Below are 15,689 nucleotides of genomic sequence, written 5' to 3' on the forward strand. Positions count from 1 at the left end.
TGCAAACATGAATTCCCTTTAATACAGCTATTTAAATATTAACATCTATTCATACAAAAATAGTTCTAAAACTATATGATTCTTTCTTTTGCAGAACACAAAAGAAGATATTTAAAAAAAAATGTCGGGAGCCAAACACTGGCCCCTATTGACTTGCATTGTATGGACACAAAACAACGCGGACATTTCTCAAAATATATTTTTTGGTGTTCCACAGAAAAAAAGTCATACATGTTTTGAACAACATGAGGATGAATAAATTATGTATTTTTTTTATTTTGGTGTGAACAACAAAACAGGAGATTCAGTCTCATGATTTTCCACAGCAGTGGTTATGTGCATTGCTTTGCTAGTCCTCCACCCGGAAGAACACTCTTTTCTTTACTCTTAATTGATAGTAACATAATACACTAATAAATACAACCCACCTGCAAGGGTACCAACACACAGCTGATGGTCTACTGACCATAGCTTTCATCCCAAACCACACCAGAACATTGTAGGCAGAATTGGCCATTTCTTGGAAATTCTACTATGATGAATCCCAAGCCGAACCGGGATAAGAAAATGGCGAATCAGACATTAGACCCAAACACTTGTAAGCTGGAGGATGACAAAGTAATGCGTTTAGATCTTCGTCTTTTTGATCACTGAAGAAACCGAATTTCTCTTTGTCATCTCAATATCTTTCTTTTCCTTGTCTTCTGGCTCGTGTTCTATAAATTTAGCCTCGATCTCTGCCGGGTCTATGTAGGTGTAGTAGTAAGCCATGATGGAGAAGATGATGCTCACAGCCACCAGGAGTGCAGCGAATAGCACGTATTCTGCCCACTGTAGAAAAACACACCCTTATTAAGTCACAGTTGCAAACAGAAAGTGAATTTGACCCACGGTGGTCAAATAAAGACATACCTGGTCCGGAAGTGTGCCTGCCTCGGCTACGATGAGCACAACAATGTTGCCCACAGCTACGGTCAACAGCCAACCGGCCTGGAGGACAGACTTCATGTTGCTTGGAGCCTAAAAGGTAACACGTTGATATGATAAGAGCATTTCTTTTCCATTGTTCAGTTTGGTACCAACTACAATACTTGCAGGGAGCTGTATTTTTGGTTGGAAACTAACTCTACCAGAATATTAGCAACGCTGTCATACCTGTGCGTAAGAAAAGTCCAATCCAGTGACAGAGAACATCACTTCTCCGCAGGTCATCAGAAAGTACTGAATGACCTGCCAGGCCATGTGGACAGCATTGGGCTTGATATTCTCTGTTTTCTTAATGTTGTCGCCACACTGGAAACACAACCAAACATCACTTGCTACCCACATTCTAGTCTATTCGTTGTTAGCAAATGACATTGGTTTGATGTCAGGGTATCATAATGCTTTATGTACCTAGATGGCATTTGTAAAGGTGTACTTTAAATCGTGACTTACGCCTGTGCCAAAACTTAAGTTGCTGGGGATCAGGACCGTGTAGGAACTACCGAAGCCGAGCTGCATGGTGTAACTGCATTTGTCTCCTGCCTCGTTCACAATAGTGAAGTCAGTTCTGGAAAGACATCAAATCCACATTAAAAACAGGCAGTCAAGGTTCAACGTTAAAGATAGACGCCTTGCATCTAGACAAAGGTTTACAATGGCTACAATGTATTTGTATATTTACAGATTTGTAGCTATCATGCACACGTGATTCATACATCACAGAAAGAATACGTACTTGCCCTGGCGAACGGTTGTGCTGTTTGATACTTTCAGTGGAGCGATGACACCCAATATGTGAGACTTTGTTGAGATGTTTAGTGGTAAGCTATAGCCATTCACAAACCTAGGAAACATAAAACCAGCAAGTTCAATTCGAAGTATTATTGATAACTTCAGAATCCCATTCTTATGAATACAAATTGTGTTTGAGAGAATAACACTTTGAGAAGATGAAATGCACGAACTTGATGTCATTAACGCCTTGCTCTGGTTTCTGTGTCAAGTCTTGAAGCTGAAGTGGACAAAATAAATGGTTGATGATAACTTTCAATCAATGTATTTTCTTTAGGGGTGAGATGTAGGACAATCCGATAACTATACAGATAAGTTGTGCACTTACAGTTTCTTGGATCCTTTGAGCATTAATTAAAACTGTTTGTCTCGCTCCTTTCGAGAATTGAGTCGTAACAGGGATTCCTCCATCAATTGACACTGTAAAGCTGTCTTTGTCAAATGTCACATATTCATCTCTAGCCTGAGACGGGAACAACAAGACATAAAAATGTTAATTACTCTAGCACGCTTTTAAGTAATAATGCATACAACAGAATTTATGTGATTTCACGTGGAGCGATACTTACCCCAAATGCAGGTACATCAAATGGCTGTTGTCCATCCAGAGAAACAGCCAGAGATCTGCTCTCCAAGTTTAGGAACTTTACTTGGGTTTGGGAGCTTGAGGGGAACTTTGGCAATGTTTTCTGTTGGGTTGAAAACATAATTGTTTGCCTTGCTCAGGCCATGCATCAAGTGCATAAATGGATATCATTTTACAAAGCTAAACACATCAATATAATTTTACATTTTGCAAAACAGTTGCTGTGTTGTTTCTAAGTTAGGGCTGCATGATTCATTTGAATCGCCAATAATCGTAACCTGTAAAGACAATACATTCATTTGAATTGTGACCTATTTCCGCCTTCCATGATTAATGAAGCATAATCGTGGTCAGAAATCGTTTTGTTATGGGAGGCTGAGTGTACAGATGACAACAGTGCTATTGTAACGTGAAGTAATTTGCTGTACAGTTTAATGAATAGGGCAAATATGTTCTAAGCTGACAGAATAGTTGCGATTATTATTCGCGATGAAAGTTTCGAGCAAAATAATGGTGGTTATCATTTACCATTTACCCATTATAATGCAGCCATATTATGTGTATCTGCGTTAGGACTGCAAGATTTACTTTAATCGTGACTAATCGAAAAGATTTCCACCTCCAATGATTAATAAAGCATAATCGTGGTCAGAAATCGTTTTTTTTTGGGGGGGGGGGGCTGATTATATAGAAGATTGAAATACAGTGTTGAAGAAGTTCAACAGTGGCAGATTATAACATGTATTAATTGGCTGTAAAGTTGAATATATATGCCGAATACATTCCAATTGACAGGATAACTGCGATTATTATTCGTGATTAAAAATGTATCAAAATAACCGTGGTTATCATTTAACCTATTGTCATGCAGCACTATTTTGCGCGTATCTGCGTTTACGTAAATAATTATTAATTAATGATTAATTAAGCATAATCAAGAACAGATCAAATTTTTTGGGTGGGCTAAGTATGCATATGAGAGCTTTGAAATACAATGTTGCGGAAGTATATTTACAACAGTATATTTTAACATGTGAATGAATGAATGAATATGCAGAATACGTTTTACACTCAAAATCGTTATTATCATTTCACTCGTTATCATGCGGCCCAATTCTGCGTTTATCTGCGGAACTCACATCGATTTGAATCTGCAGAAGGGCGGCAGCCACGAATGCTAATGCAGCCAGCAGCATTCCAATGGTTATCCTCCGTAAAGGCCTAGAAAGTTACCACACACACATAAATACATATAGACACTTTCGATTCATTTTTTTATTGAATATATATATCAAGAAGGTTGTAGCCATGAAGCTGCACTTACGTGAAGTTAATGTGGCACTTTTTGATAAGTGGATAGACAAGATTGTCCATGATGGGCACCATAATAACAATCAGAATGGGGTTGACGATCTGCATCGGAACGCAAGGAATGCTGTCAGTTCACATTATGAACATCAACATTCACCAATGTAAATACGATTTTGATGTACTGTATGGTGAAGCAGCAAATCCGTCTTACCTGCATCTGATCCGGTTCAATATTAAATGCTCCCTATGGTGGCAGACAAAACAAAAAAATGATAGTTAATTTGTACAGTTAGTTACACACACTGACTTTTTTCTGTTCTTTTTTTGTAAACGTACAAAGTTGCCATTCATAGTGGTAGCCTGGAGAGTCCAGCGGGAGCCCTGGAAAGACAAAACTCACGCTGAACAACAGTTTGGAAAACACAAGGTTAACGGCTTTTGGCTTTGAATCGTTGCTTGAGAATGTGTATGGGTGTGACATCACTGTTTGTCCTTATACTAACCTGCTGGTCAAATAAAGCCCAGAACATTGGCAGAGGGATATAGAGAAACAGCACCTTTAATACCATCTTCACTTGAGCGATCAGAAGTTTCTGCAAAGGAGACAGTAAACGGGTGTTCTGTTATAGCGTTGTTTCTTTTTTGTAGGTGTGTTCTCTATGAATTGAACAGCATTGGTGTTGCAAAAAAAGTATAAAACAGATAAATGTCAGTGAAAATGTTAGTGTACATGTGTAACATACATCATATTTCTCTTCGGCCCAGTCCATCCAGTGCTCTCTCTTTGGATACTGCTTACCACGTTTTCTGAAACGGTTTTTAATCGCAAACTAAAACCGAGAAAACACAAGAATCGGTTATTTACATTGGATGTGGCTTCACCGAGTTACTTACACTGTTGCATACAATTACCAACTAATAAAGTAAAATCAATCATGCTGATTGTTTTGCCTATAACCAGTGATGCTTTCTTCAAATTTAGCTTATTGTGACAATTATGTCATTACGTATTAAAATAATGTATCATTCACATTCTTACTCCAATGCATTTCATGACTTGCAGCAGGACGTTGCCTTTAGGGGTGTCCATAACGTACATGCCTTTACCTACGATAAACACAACTGCACAAAGAATATGTTAGTCAGCCAATGCTGCCACCCAGTGGTCGTACAGAGTATAGCATTACAGACTCGACACTCACTGAGCGCGACCACCATGAGAGCTGCCGGGACTCCAAAAGCCAGCGGGTAACATTGCTGCTTTGTGTGGATCCCGCACTCCTGAGCTGGAGAACAAAACAAATGTACACAACAACGATAAGAGAGACGGTACTGATATATTAACAAAGAAACGTAGAAGCGTGCCAAGCTATTATCAATCACGCATGCGCAATACACACATCTCAGAATGGGGGTGATGAGCGTGGAGAGAAGACTGCCGGCGTTAATGGACAGATAAAATATGGAGAAGAAAGTGCTTCTTTGTTTTTCCTGGAAAAAATCAAACATTAAACAGTAAGTAAACTAACTTTACTTTAGAACAAAGATTTATTAATGATGTAAAGTATTTTTCATAGTTGGTTCATATTTGCTGTTACACAAAGTAGGCTTATGTTAACAAATACAACATTATTACTCTGCATTTTGTCTTATTTTCTAGTTAAAATATAGAAAAATGCATACATTAAGATACGTTTCTTTGACAGGTACTCTTACCGTATATATTTTATCTTGTTTTTTCAAAGAAAATATAAGAATTGAGGACGTTTATGTTTAAAACAACAAGCAACAAAATCTCCCATTGGGGAAAGAAAAATAATATTGAATTATTTTATTTCTCTAACCCCGTTGGGAGGATGATCTCGATTAAAGAATATTTGGATTTTTTTAGATAAGAAATTGATGCATTTGTTAACATTACACAATAACAATAGATAACATGAACTTACTATGAAAAATACAGCATTTAGTAATATTAATTCATTTGAATTTAGTCTACATTTATGCAATCAAAAGACATTTTAACTGTTAACATTTAAAAAATGCAAAATGAACTAACATGACTGTATTGGCATTTACTAATATCAACAAACTTATGTATGCTGTAAAACCAAATTGTTCATTGTTATTTCATGATAGCTAATCTATTTATTATTTTTTAACAAACACAACCATATATTACATTATATAACAACATATCAGAGTTTAAATGTGGAACTAAATGTTTCAAACTTTGGAACTTTTGACCTTTGAGAACTGGTGTCCCTGTGGCAGGGGCGGCGGAGAGTGCTGATGTCTGCGAAACCGGTTGTGTATCTCTATTTGCTCATATCTAACTCTGTATCAAAGAATCAACCTTGAGCTCTGATAATATACCAGAACAGCTGATTATAAGAACAATCAGCCTCAATAATGTACTGCTGAACAGGATTTTGTACCCGTCTGCATTTCACACACTGTATGTGTATCTGTGTATAGAGGTCAACATGCCTGATGATCTTCAAACTGATCTCCTCCAAACGCAGCAACACATGGTTTAATACCTCCTGTTCCCAAGGCAATAAGAAGGAGTCCCAGCATGGACAAACCACTAAAATAAAGGAAATTCATTCATTTCAATACAAATAAAAAACAAAGATAAATGACAAAACTTAAATCAAAATGAGCGTTGTGATTTTCTCACATTCAATAATAACATTTTGTAATACAATGCATGTCCAAAAAAGTAACTCACATATGTAAGGACAAGTTGTCAGGTGTGCCATCTCTATTGGTGTCCGTGATGTCATGGATGGAGCTGACGGCCATGACCACCTGGCCAATACAGTACACTACGGACAGTGACACGATTGTCCTGCAGAAAGTACAGAAAGATGAGATACATAGACATTTACATCAATTGTAATAAATTCAGATGTACTTGTGATGATGACCGGGTCACACTCACTTGAACTTGCCCAGCCATGAGTCAGCAATGACGGCCCCAAGGATGGGTGATAGGTAGCACAGGGCCACAAATGTGTGGTAGATGGTGGTGGCGAAATCATCATCCCAGCGGAGGAAATATCTGAAGTACAGCACCAACACAGCTGCAGCACAGAGATATGATCAGTGACATGGATTGAAAAGAAAATCATGTCCAGAACTTTTATAAACACAGGTCTCATATTATTTTGTTGGTTTTCGTGGTCTTACCTCTCATGCCATAGTAGGAAAATCTCTCACAGAACTCATTCACCACAATGAAAAATATGCTTATCGGATAGCCGCAGCACTCCGGCTACAGACACACAAAAGCATTCAAATACATTATTTACATTAAAACTAAATAATACTATATCCTGATAATACATCCCTTTCCACAAAACTAGAAAAATCATTTGCTATAAAATCTCATGCAGATGGTTACAAACCAAATACCAACAGGTTTATTGATTAGAAATGATAAATCTTATCGATCGATCAAATCTTACACTTTTCCTGTTCTTCTTCTCTTTTCCGTGCTCATTGTCTGCAAAACATTTAGCAAAATGTTATTACAACAGCCTGTTTTGCAATTGTATAAATGTTATGTTTTAAATAACTGTCACGAATGTTATGCAGCTTTATGTATTGTATAAATGTTATGTTTTAAATAACTGTTACGAATGTTGTGCAACTTTGTTATGTATAGTATAAATGTTATGTCATGATCACAGGGTGAGACACAGACAGAGGACCCAGGTGCAGACAGCCATTCCAGCCCGGTGCATGAGGCCATTCCTGCCGGTGCATGAGGCCATTCCTGCCGGTGCATGCGGCCATTCCTGCCGGTGCATGCGGCCATTCCAGTCCGGTGCATGCGGCCATTCCAGCCCGGTGCATGCGGCCATTTCAGTCCGGTGCATGCGGCCATTCCAGTCCGGTGCATGCGGCCATTCCAGCCCGGTGCATGCGGCCATTTCAGTACGGTGCATGAGGCCATTCCTGCCGGTGCATGCGGCCATTCCAGCCCGGTGCATGCGGCCATTTCAGTCCGGTGCATGAGGCCATTCCTGCCGGTGCATGCGGCCATTCCAGTCCGGTGCATGCGGCCATTCCAGCCCGGTGCATGCGGCCATTCCAGCCCGGTGCATGCGGCCATTCCAGCCCGGTGCATGCGGCCATTCCAGCCCGGTGCATGCGGCCATTTCAGTCCGGTGCATGCGGCCGTGTCCTGCCGGCTATCCAGTCCGTGTCCTGCCTTTGTTTGGACTTCCCCCCTGTTTGGACTCTTGTGTTCCCTTGGACTCTTGTGCTTCCCCGTTTTGGTTTATTGTATTATCATGTTGCCTAGTTTTTGTCAGTGTCACAGTCTGTCTCTTCTTGATTGTGCCTTGAGGAGTATCAGGATGCTGCTCCTTAAGGAGGGGCTTCTATCATGATTCTGCCGCATCATGTCATGTTTCTCTTGGTTTAGTGGCAGGATCATGACAGAGTCTCATCTCTTGTGTGGAGAGAGGCAGTTATGGCCCTTATGGCCTTCCATACACTCTCTCCGGTCTGGTCTCTGTTCCCATCCTCTCGTTTCCTCATTATTGATTCATGACCTACACCTGTTCCCCTCTTGATTTGGTCCCTTATTTAATGCCCTTGTGTCGTCTGTCTTGTGCTGGTTCATTGTGGTTGTGTGGTGAGTTCATCTGTTTGTCAGTGGAGTCATATGTAGTGTTGTAGTTCATGTTAATAGTTAATAGTTAATAGTAATAGTTAATTTTAGTCTTATTTAAGTCTAGTCAGTATTAGTCCTGTCTTGTCATGTTCTTGTATCCATGTTTTGTTCTGTTACCCCCTCGTGGGTCTTTGTTTTATACTTATTAAAGTCCTCTGTTACCCGCTGTCTGCACCTGAGTCCTCTGTCCGTGTCTCGCCACACGAGATCATGTTATGTTTTAAATAACTGTCACGAATGTTGTGAAGCTTTATGTATTGTATAAATGTTATGTTTTAAATAACTGTCACGAATGTTGTGAAGCTTTATGTATTGTATAAATGTTATGTTTTAAATAACTGTCACGAATGTTGTGCAGCTTTAAGTAACACAGATACGTGATATATTTTCATATTTGTATTTATTTTCGTGTTTAGACTCAACAATCATAACTTTGAATGAAAGACCTGAGTGAACTACAATATAGAATATATTTTATTCTGAGATTTTAAGGATTCTTTATCTCTACAGAATGTTAACATTCTTTTAAATTGAATAAAACATTTGAATATACCCTACTGTAAAACAATTTACAATACATGAACATTCAATACAAACATTACAGAAAGGTTACACTGTAAAACAATCCTGTAAAAAAACTGATATTGTCTAGTAGCAGGGGCCCCAGAAATATTCCATAAAATAACCGTTTTTGTTACGTTTTTCTCAGTTTTTTTGTAAATTTGTGCTCTTTTTCTTTAATTTGATGGGTTTTGACAGTTTTTGTGAAAATCTGTTAATAAAACGGTAACATTTTTGGACATATGTAAAAATAACAAACGTTGTGTTTATCTCTTCTGTCCATATACTGTAAATATTTTCTTTTCGAAAATAACCATTAAGAGCTCACTTACCCTCCATGATGACGGCAATGTGGTTGGCTTTAAAGATTATCCTTTAGAACAGAGACATACACTCCTCGAGACAGATGTAGCTGACTCTGAAGGCCTGGTACACAGGTAGCACGGTTTTATAGACTCTGGGCAATAAATGTCGCCTCAGAACTCCCCAGGGTTAACATAGGATTGACGTTGTATTTTATGACAGCATATGTTAACAGTAATGTGACTGTGAGTGTGTTGGGGTGATGAGGGAATTAAGGAGTTGTTTTGTTATTTACGGCTCCCTTATCGATTTCTACAGCAAATCACACCACGTGAACTAATACAACTTTTATGATGCAGGAAATCAAGTTTAGCGGTTTGGGAAAGTTATAAACTTATTTTCCTTGTTTAGACACTTTGGGCTGTTTAAGTATAAACAGATCTCTGTTGTGAAAAGTATAAACTACTGTGTAATATACTTAACAATACACTTTTAAACATGATACAGTAATGTAATTATTAACTCCTTTCACAAGACTCTCAATAGCTCAAACTCTATACTGACAGAGAATCGATTAGATATGCCGGGTAAGCCTGGTACATTGAAACACTCCCAGCACATCAACAAGATCATTCACAAACCCTCTTAATGCCATTTATTACCTTTTCAAGATAGGTTTAGATACAACCCCGATACACAGACACCTGCCGCAGCAGCATCGCCACAGTTATGACAACATAATCACAAAGTTAAGGGATTTACTCACTGTGATGTTGATGTGAATGACTCTTACAAACCACAATGTCATTGTCAGCTGTTCTGCTTCTGCACATGTATTGAAATGACTTTCATTAACTCAGTACAGCAAAAAGAGGCCAAACCATGAATATCGACACTCACATGAGATGACATTTGGAGATTTGATGGAAGGGACAGAGAGAGCGAGAGAGACGTAAACAAACCCGCTCAGAAAGACCATACAATGGTTTAGATAGGAGAGGGGGCAGATTGACAGGACAGTGCGTGCGTAAAGTCCAGTCAGCATGTTTTATTCAGAATGCACAAAATGTAGGCAAGAAAATACAGTGCTTTATCCAAATGATCTCTCTAAACAACATGTCGAGTGCTTTAAATATGACACCGATGATTTACGACAAGATTAAAGCCGGCCAATTGGTACTGGAAATGTTTCTCAAGGCCTCATAATCTGAACAGGTCATAAACCAAAGATTAAAGAGACTGTAAATATTGAAGATATGACGAAAAGCAATTTATTTATAATGAACTTTATGAGGATCTTGGATTGAGAAGGAAATGATAAAGTGTGCCGTAATAAAGATTGTTCAAAAGATGTTCAAGGGGAGCTGCGATTTATACCAGACTGATGAACAAATCAAAACGTAAGTGCGTGTCAGCGTGTTTAGACACTCAACTTTGAATAAAAGATGCAAGTAAACTACAGTATAATACACTTTATTCAGAGATTTGGGGACTTTGATATCTTTACAGAATGGTAACATTATTTTAAATCAAAATAACCCCCCATATCTAATATACCATGATATAAAACAATTTACATTAAAACAAACATTACAGAAAGGTTATAAAAATCCTGTTCGTCTCTTACGTCCATACTGTATACATTTCACATCCAGCCCTCCCACTTTGGCAAGAGATCTTGAGAATACATAAGCAGGACGAAGAAAGAATTATTGCACTCTCTCCTACAAAGAAACAGCACTTGTTTCTTGGCTTTTAACATCTCTATGAAAGAAAAAAAACAAGGAAAAGTGGTTGCATGGGATGCTTCAGAAGTTCGAGTGGCTCAGGTGATCGTGGGTATTTTGTACAGTAAAGCTCAAACTTCCTGCTAGAAAAATAAGGAATGTGAAAGTAAAAAGGCTGATTCTTAATGCTTAAATATTTCTGTTAGCCAAAGTCTCCACAGGAAACACCCGTGAATAGAAAAGGCCTTCTTTCAATCTTTCAATCGTTCAAGGTGAGGATTGTAGCCATTCCAGGCGTAAGACACAGCAGTTCGATCCCGATGTCCTGGATGCTGACTGATGGGAATGTGTGAACATCTGTGCTTGTTCAAGACATATAACGGATGACCATGAAACACCATTTATTCTTTGATATCTCTGCGTTTTTGTGTCTTTATGCATTATGTGCACGCTCTAGCTGTGGGTCTGGTCAGAGGCTTAAGGCCAGGGGTGAGAGGTCACACAGAGGAGGCGGAGCTAGGCATGCCATGCAGGGTGGAGCCGCTGGGCGTGCCACTGATGGCATTGAAAATGTGCAGCGAATGAGACAGAGCGCTCTTGGTCCCGCTATCCACTGCAGAAATCTGAGGAAGAGGAAAAACATTTAAAACTGACATTTGGATTGGATTTATACTCTTTTAGTGATGAGATAAATGAAAAGCTGCATTACCATCCGATCTACAAAGGCCAGCACAAAAAAGAGAGAGAGGGATGTTCATGAAGATTAAAACACAAAAAAGCACACATTTGTATTTATTTGAGGTGTCTGTAAACATGGAGCGCGACTGTGAGGTCTTATTCAAATAAACGCGTGTGTGTGCGTGTGTGTTTATACTCCTGACCTGTTCGTGCATGATGTGGGAAAGCTCTCTGGTCAGATCTTTGTAACTGGCTTTCATCTCATCGTGATATTCCTGCTGGTCCTCCTTGATCAGTCTTTCATTTACAGCCAGCGCCTGTCCACACGCTTCCACAAACTGCCTGCATGCACAAACACAACAAACATGTTTAGAGAAAGACATTCTTGGGCTCTGATTTGCAAACAAAGGCAGTCAACATTTATATACCTGAAGACTTCTTTCAGCTGTTTGACTTTGTTATCTGGGTATTTCTTGGCGCAGGCATCATCAAGAAACGTTCTGGCATAAGTAAGTGGTCCAGCATTGACCTGAAGTGAAAGATACGTACAGAAAAAACAATTAGATGTATAAATGTGTCTTTAGGTTGCTTAGGTATTTAAAGGACCTGTGTATGAAATTTAGCAGCATCTAGCGGTGGGGTTGCGAACTGCAATCAACCCTCCCTTTCGAAGCACTACGGTGGCTGACACAGAACTAAGATGTTGTCACGTTTTTGCTTCTTTTCTAAAGGGGATAACGTATTTAGGAAATGCGCTCTGTAGAGCAGTTTGTCCTTTTAGGGCTACTGTAGAAACAACACGGTGAATTCCGAGGTGTAAAGGGGACCCGAGGTGTATGTAGATAGAAATAGCTCCTTTTAAGGTAATAAAAACATAATGCTTCATTACGTAAGATCTTTAAACACCTCTGAAGACAAAGTTCTGTATATAACATCGAACTTCTGTCAATAGATCCTACAAAAAAATGACACGCTGGACCTTTAAGTCATACATTTTTTAGAGACTTTTCTATTTACACGGATCTCTTGTTGGGTTCAAGTGTGGCGAACTTTGACATGCAAACTCACAGTATCGACCAAATTGCGTGATTCAGCGATGACTGAAAAATTCAAAGATTTTCTGTAGGTTATTTCATTCTGTTCATAGTATAGTACATAGTACTGTTCATTTATGCATGACACACACCTGTACACTGATGCTCCCCTGTAGTTTAAGTTGGAGACGTATCATGTCCACCTCAGTTGTTGCGCAGAGAGCGCGTAGTTCCGCCACTTTCCCGGTCATCTCGTCTATGGCCACCTCGATGGGACTCAGGTCCGTGTGGTGCTGATACATCACCGCTATTCTCTTCTTGACGTACGGGAAACAGTGCGTGGCTAAAACACAAATAAGAAAGTCAATAAACATAAAATGCTTCCGCTGGACGGCTAAAAACGCAAAGGGCCCTCTCGCACACCTGACGCAAGCGCAAGTCATTTTTCTACAGTCAGCACGACGCAGTTGTTTAAATAGCGAATGCATTCGCGCTCATTTGTGCACCCATGGGCGTGCTGGTCTAAAAAAGAGGTGTTTCAGACGCATTGTTGGCACGTTGCTATTTTGAGGAAAATAGACTGTGCTGTAAACCAACTCAAACCTGGTCTAAAGTCAACGGCGCAATATTTATATGTTATTTAAAGAGCGCGTTAGTAGAAAATGCGCCTCTGAGTGGGTCCACAATGCCTTTCACTTTACTTATTACACAGAGGGCAGCGCAGCAGCACACAAACATGCCAACTATAAAAAATTCATTGATTACAATGTTAAAGTAAAAATTAAATATTAATTGTGTATATAAAGATAAAAATCTGGTTTGTCGTGTAGACCCGTTTAAGCTCACGCACGAGCAGATTCTTGCAAATTCCGCCATGGCACGAGCGCAACTGGCTCTATAAGGGAATGAGAGATGAGACTCTGATTGGTTTACTGCACATTACACCCAAAAAACACCCATTACCCAGAGAATGGGGACCACCCGTTTAGACCATGCCGACCCTTTTCCCGTCGTCAAACTAGCAAAAGTGGATTCGGACACCCTGAGGGCACCTGCGCAATGCGCTATAAACCAAGCGCTTAGATCGTTAAAATAGGACCCAAACACTATTTTGGGTGAAGTATCCCTTTAAAGATGAGACAGAGCACATAAACATAAACTATTCCTTCACAATTCATGTATTATATGTTGGGTTTAGACACAGTGAAACAAAACAAACAAATCCACTCACTAGTAAGGACCGTCCTGCGTTTGCACTGTTCCTCGACCCCACCGTGCCTCTTGCCCGACTCTGTAAATGGTGTTTCGAACACAAACCGCCGGATGTTATGGCTCCTCTCAAAGTCAGTCTTTCTCTCCTCCAGCTCTTTTTCCTCCAGGTACGGGGTCACGTGCGTCACTTGGATGTAGGCAAACTTTGCCTCCAGGTCTTTGGGGTTCACCTGAGCCATATGGGGAGAAGATAATGGTATACGTGGATGGACGGAGTGCAGTAAAATGCAGATAAACAAATGTATATGAACAAACACAAAACAGTAGGATAAAGGTGTCACCGAATTATCATATATATATACTCATGTGAAAAGTGCTTTGCTGTATCTCATTTATGACATAAAGCTCTTTGAGTGTGTGTGTGTGTGTGTGTGTGTGTGTGTGTGTGTGTGTGTGTGTGTGTGCAGTGTACTAATCTGCATACATGTTTGTTTAATCTTTATAGACACCGTTGTTTGTGCTTTCTGATTAAAAATGTGTCTGCTCACCCTGCCAGAGTCCTGGATCATCTTGACATTTTCTTGGCCAAACTTGTCCGAATAAAGTTTGAGGAGGCGTTGGGAGATCTCAGAGAGAGGAGTAAACTTTGGTTCTTTATAGATGTATTCCTTTCCATCCTCATCTTCGAAGAAACCCTGAAACAAATGCACACGTCTCCTTCACAATCTGTGTGAGAATGTAACCAAACCGTTCTTGGCCACCATTTCACAGTAGGAAACAATATTGGTACATTTCTTTGTTCTGTTGAACAGAAAAGAAGATACAATGAACAATGTAGGAAAGCAAACAGTTATGGGGCACTTTTTACTGCCAATGTCATTTTTCCTACTGTTGAAGACAATGGTAGCCAAAAACTGTTTGGCTACAAGCATTCTTCCAAATATCATTCTCTGTGTTCATCAGAACAAAGAAATGTATAAGGATTTGGAACAACTCGAGGGTGAGTAAATGAAGAAAGAATTTTCATTTTTGGGTGAACTGTCCCTTTAAGAATGGTCTGGAGGGTAGTTCTTCTCAGTTGTATTTATGTGTTTACTTTTTTATCTAGTATTGCACATCCACAATGCTGATATTGCCTAGAGTATTCAACGCACTACAACAAAGAAAAACAGGTTTTTATCTTAGAAATCAACCAACCTCAACATCACACAGGTGGAAATGAAAAGTTATGACATCACCAATATCAAAGCAAACGTGACGCTCTTAGCGCTTATTACAAAGTCTAAACCCTCAGACCAACAAGAGATGCATTTTTTGACTATTCTTATCCTCCAATCTTTTAATAATCTCCCCCTTTCTGTTTGTTCTGTGCAGAAATATATGTCAGCGCTCAAAGCTTTCACCAGGCTTCTGTTCTCATGTTGAAACATCTCAAGCCATAAAATCACACGGCTTCTGTAAGTTTTATGGACCCGACGTACAGCGAAAGAGCTGCCTAAGTGTTGCCTAGGTTATTTTTATGGCCCAAACCCATTTCAAAATGGCTTCCAAAGTAAACAAAGACATCCAGAGCTACCCAGCTCCATCAGGATGAAGCAAATTACAGGATGTACAGATGAGGAGAGGCGTTATGTGTTAGTGGACAGTAGGATGTTAGATGCACACAGAGAAACACAACCTCGATTTCCCGACTAAAGACATGCGGGTGAATCAAGCGGTGATTGAGCGAGACCATTACGGTCACACGGCGAAGCCTCGCCTGACTATGTCAATGAGTAAGACAGAACACAAAACAAACACACACACACACA

The 15,689-nt window shown here is 39.6% G+C and overlaps 2 protein-coding genes across 6 annotated transcripts in view; both read right to left on the reverse strand.

The window, feature by feature from the left end:
• Positions 1-9,474, reverse strand: slc15a1b (solute carrier family 15 member 1b). The gene is made up of 23 exons (XM_079460194.1): positions 9,257-9,474; positions 7,147-7,184; positions 6,869-6,953; positions 6,621-6,762; positions 6,408-6,527; positions 6,164-6,263; positions 5,074-5,164; positions 4,876-4,959; positions 4,713-4,795; positions 4,417-4,503; positions 4,177-4,266; positions 4,010-4,054; positions 3,885-3,917; positions 3,687-3,775; positions 3,502-3,583; positions 2,346-2,465; positions 2,105-2,239; positions 1,950-1,996; positions 1,721-1,828; positions 1,438-1,552; positions 1,156-1,293; positions 913-1,020; positions 1-831 (listed from the first exon to the last, which is right to left on the reverse strand). The coding sequence occupies exons 1-23, from the start codon at positions 9,261-9,263 to the stop codon at positions 628-630; spliced, it is 2,151 nt and encodes a 716-aa protein (XP_079316320.1). The 5' UTR covers positions 9,264-9,474; the 3' UTR covers positions 1-627.
• A 1,011-nt stretch (positions 9,475-10,485) lies between these two features.
• dock9b (dedicator of cytokinesis 9b) overlaps positions 10,486-15,689 on the reverse strand; it is a 56,784-nt gene continuing 51,580 nt past the window's right edge. For 2 of the 5 annotated variants that reach the window (XM_079460199.1, XM_079460200.1), the window contains exons 48-53: positions 14,427-14,573; positions 13,898-14,108; positions 12,819-13,009; positions 12,061-12,161; positions 11,836-11,974; positions 10,686-11,577 (exon numbers count right to left, since the gene is read on the reverse strand). In XM_079460199.1, the coding sequence (XP_079316325.1) occupies positions 11,452-11,577; positions 11,836-11,974; positions 12,061-12,161; positions 12,819-13,009; positions 13,898-14,108; positions 14,427-14,573 (915 nt within the window). In that variant the 3' untranslated portion in view covers positions 10,686-11,451. Of the gene's footprint in view, positions 11,975-12,060; positions 12,162-12,818; positions 13,010-13,897; positions 14,109-14,426; positions 14,574-15,689 lie in introns of all 5 variants that reach the window. The other 3 variants (XM_079460198.1, XM_079460197.1, XM_079460201.1) reach the window with 2 other exon arrangements.

Source organism: Barbatula barbatula, assembly GCF_947034865.1.
Source record: "Barbatula barbatula genome assembly, chromosome: 7".
Lineage (NCBI taxonomy): Eukaryota > Metazoa > Chordata > Actinopteri > Cypriniformes > Nemacheilidae > Barbatula > Barbatula barbatula.

Excerpts from the sequence above, each read along its gene's own strand:
- slc15a1b (XM_079460194.1), bottom strand. Across the intron at positions 1,294-1,437 it reads ACTTAAGTTTTGGCACAGGC|TGTGGCGACAACATTAAGAA; the intron begins GTAAGTCACGAT and ends TTGTGTTTCCAG. Across the intron at positions 832-912 it reads CAGGCACACTTCCGGACCAG|TGGGCAGAATACGTGCTATT; the intron begins GTATGTCTTTAT and ends GTTTTTCTACAG.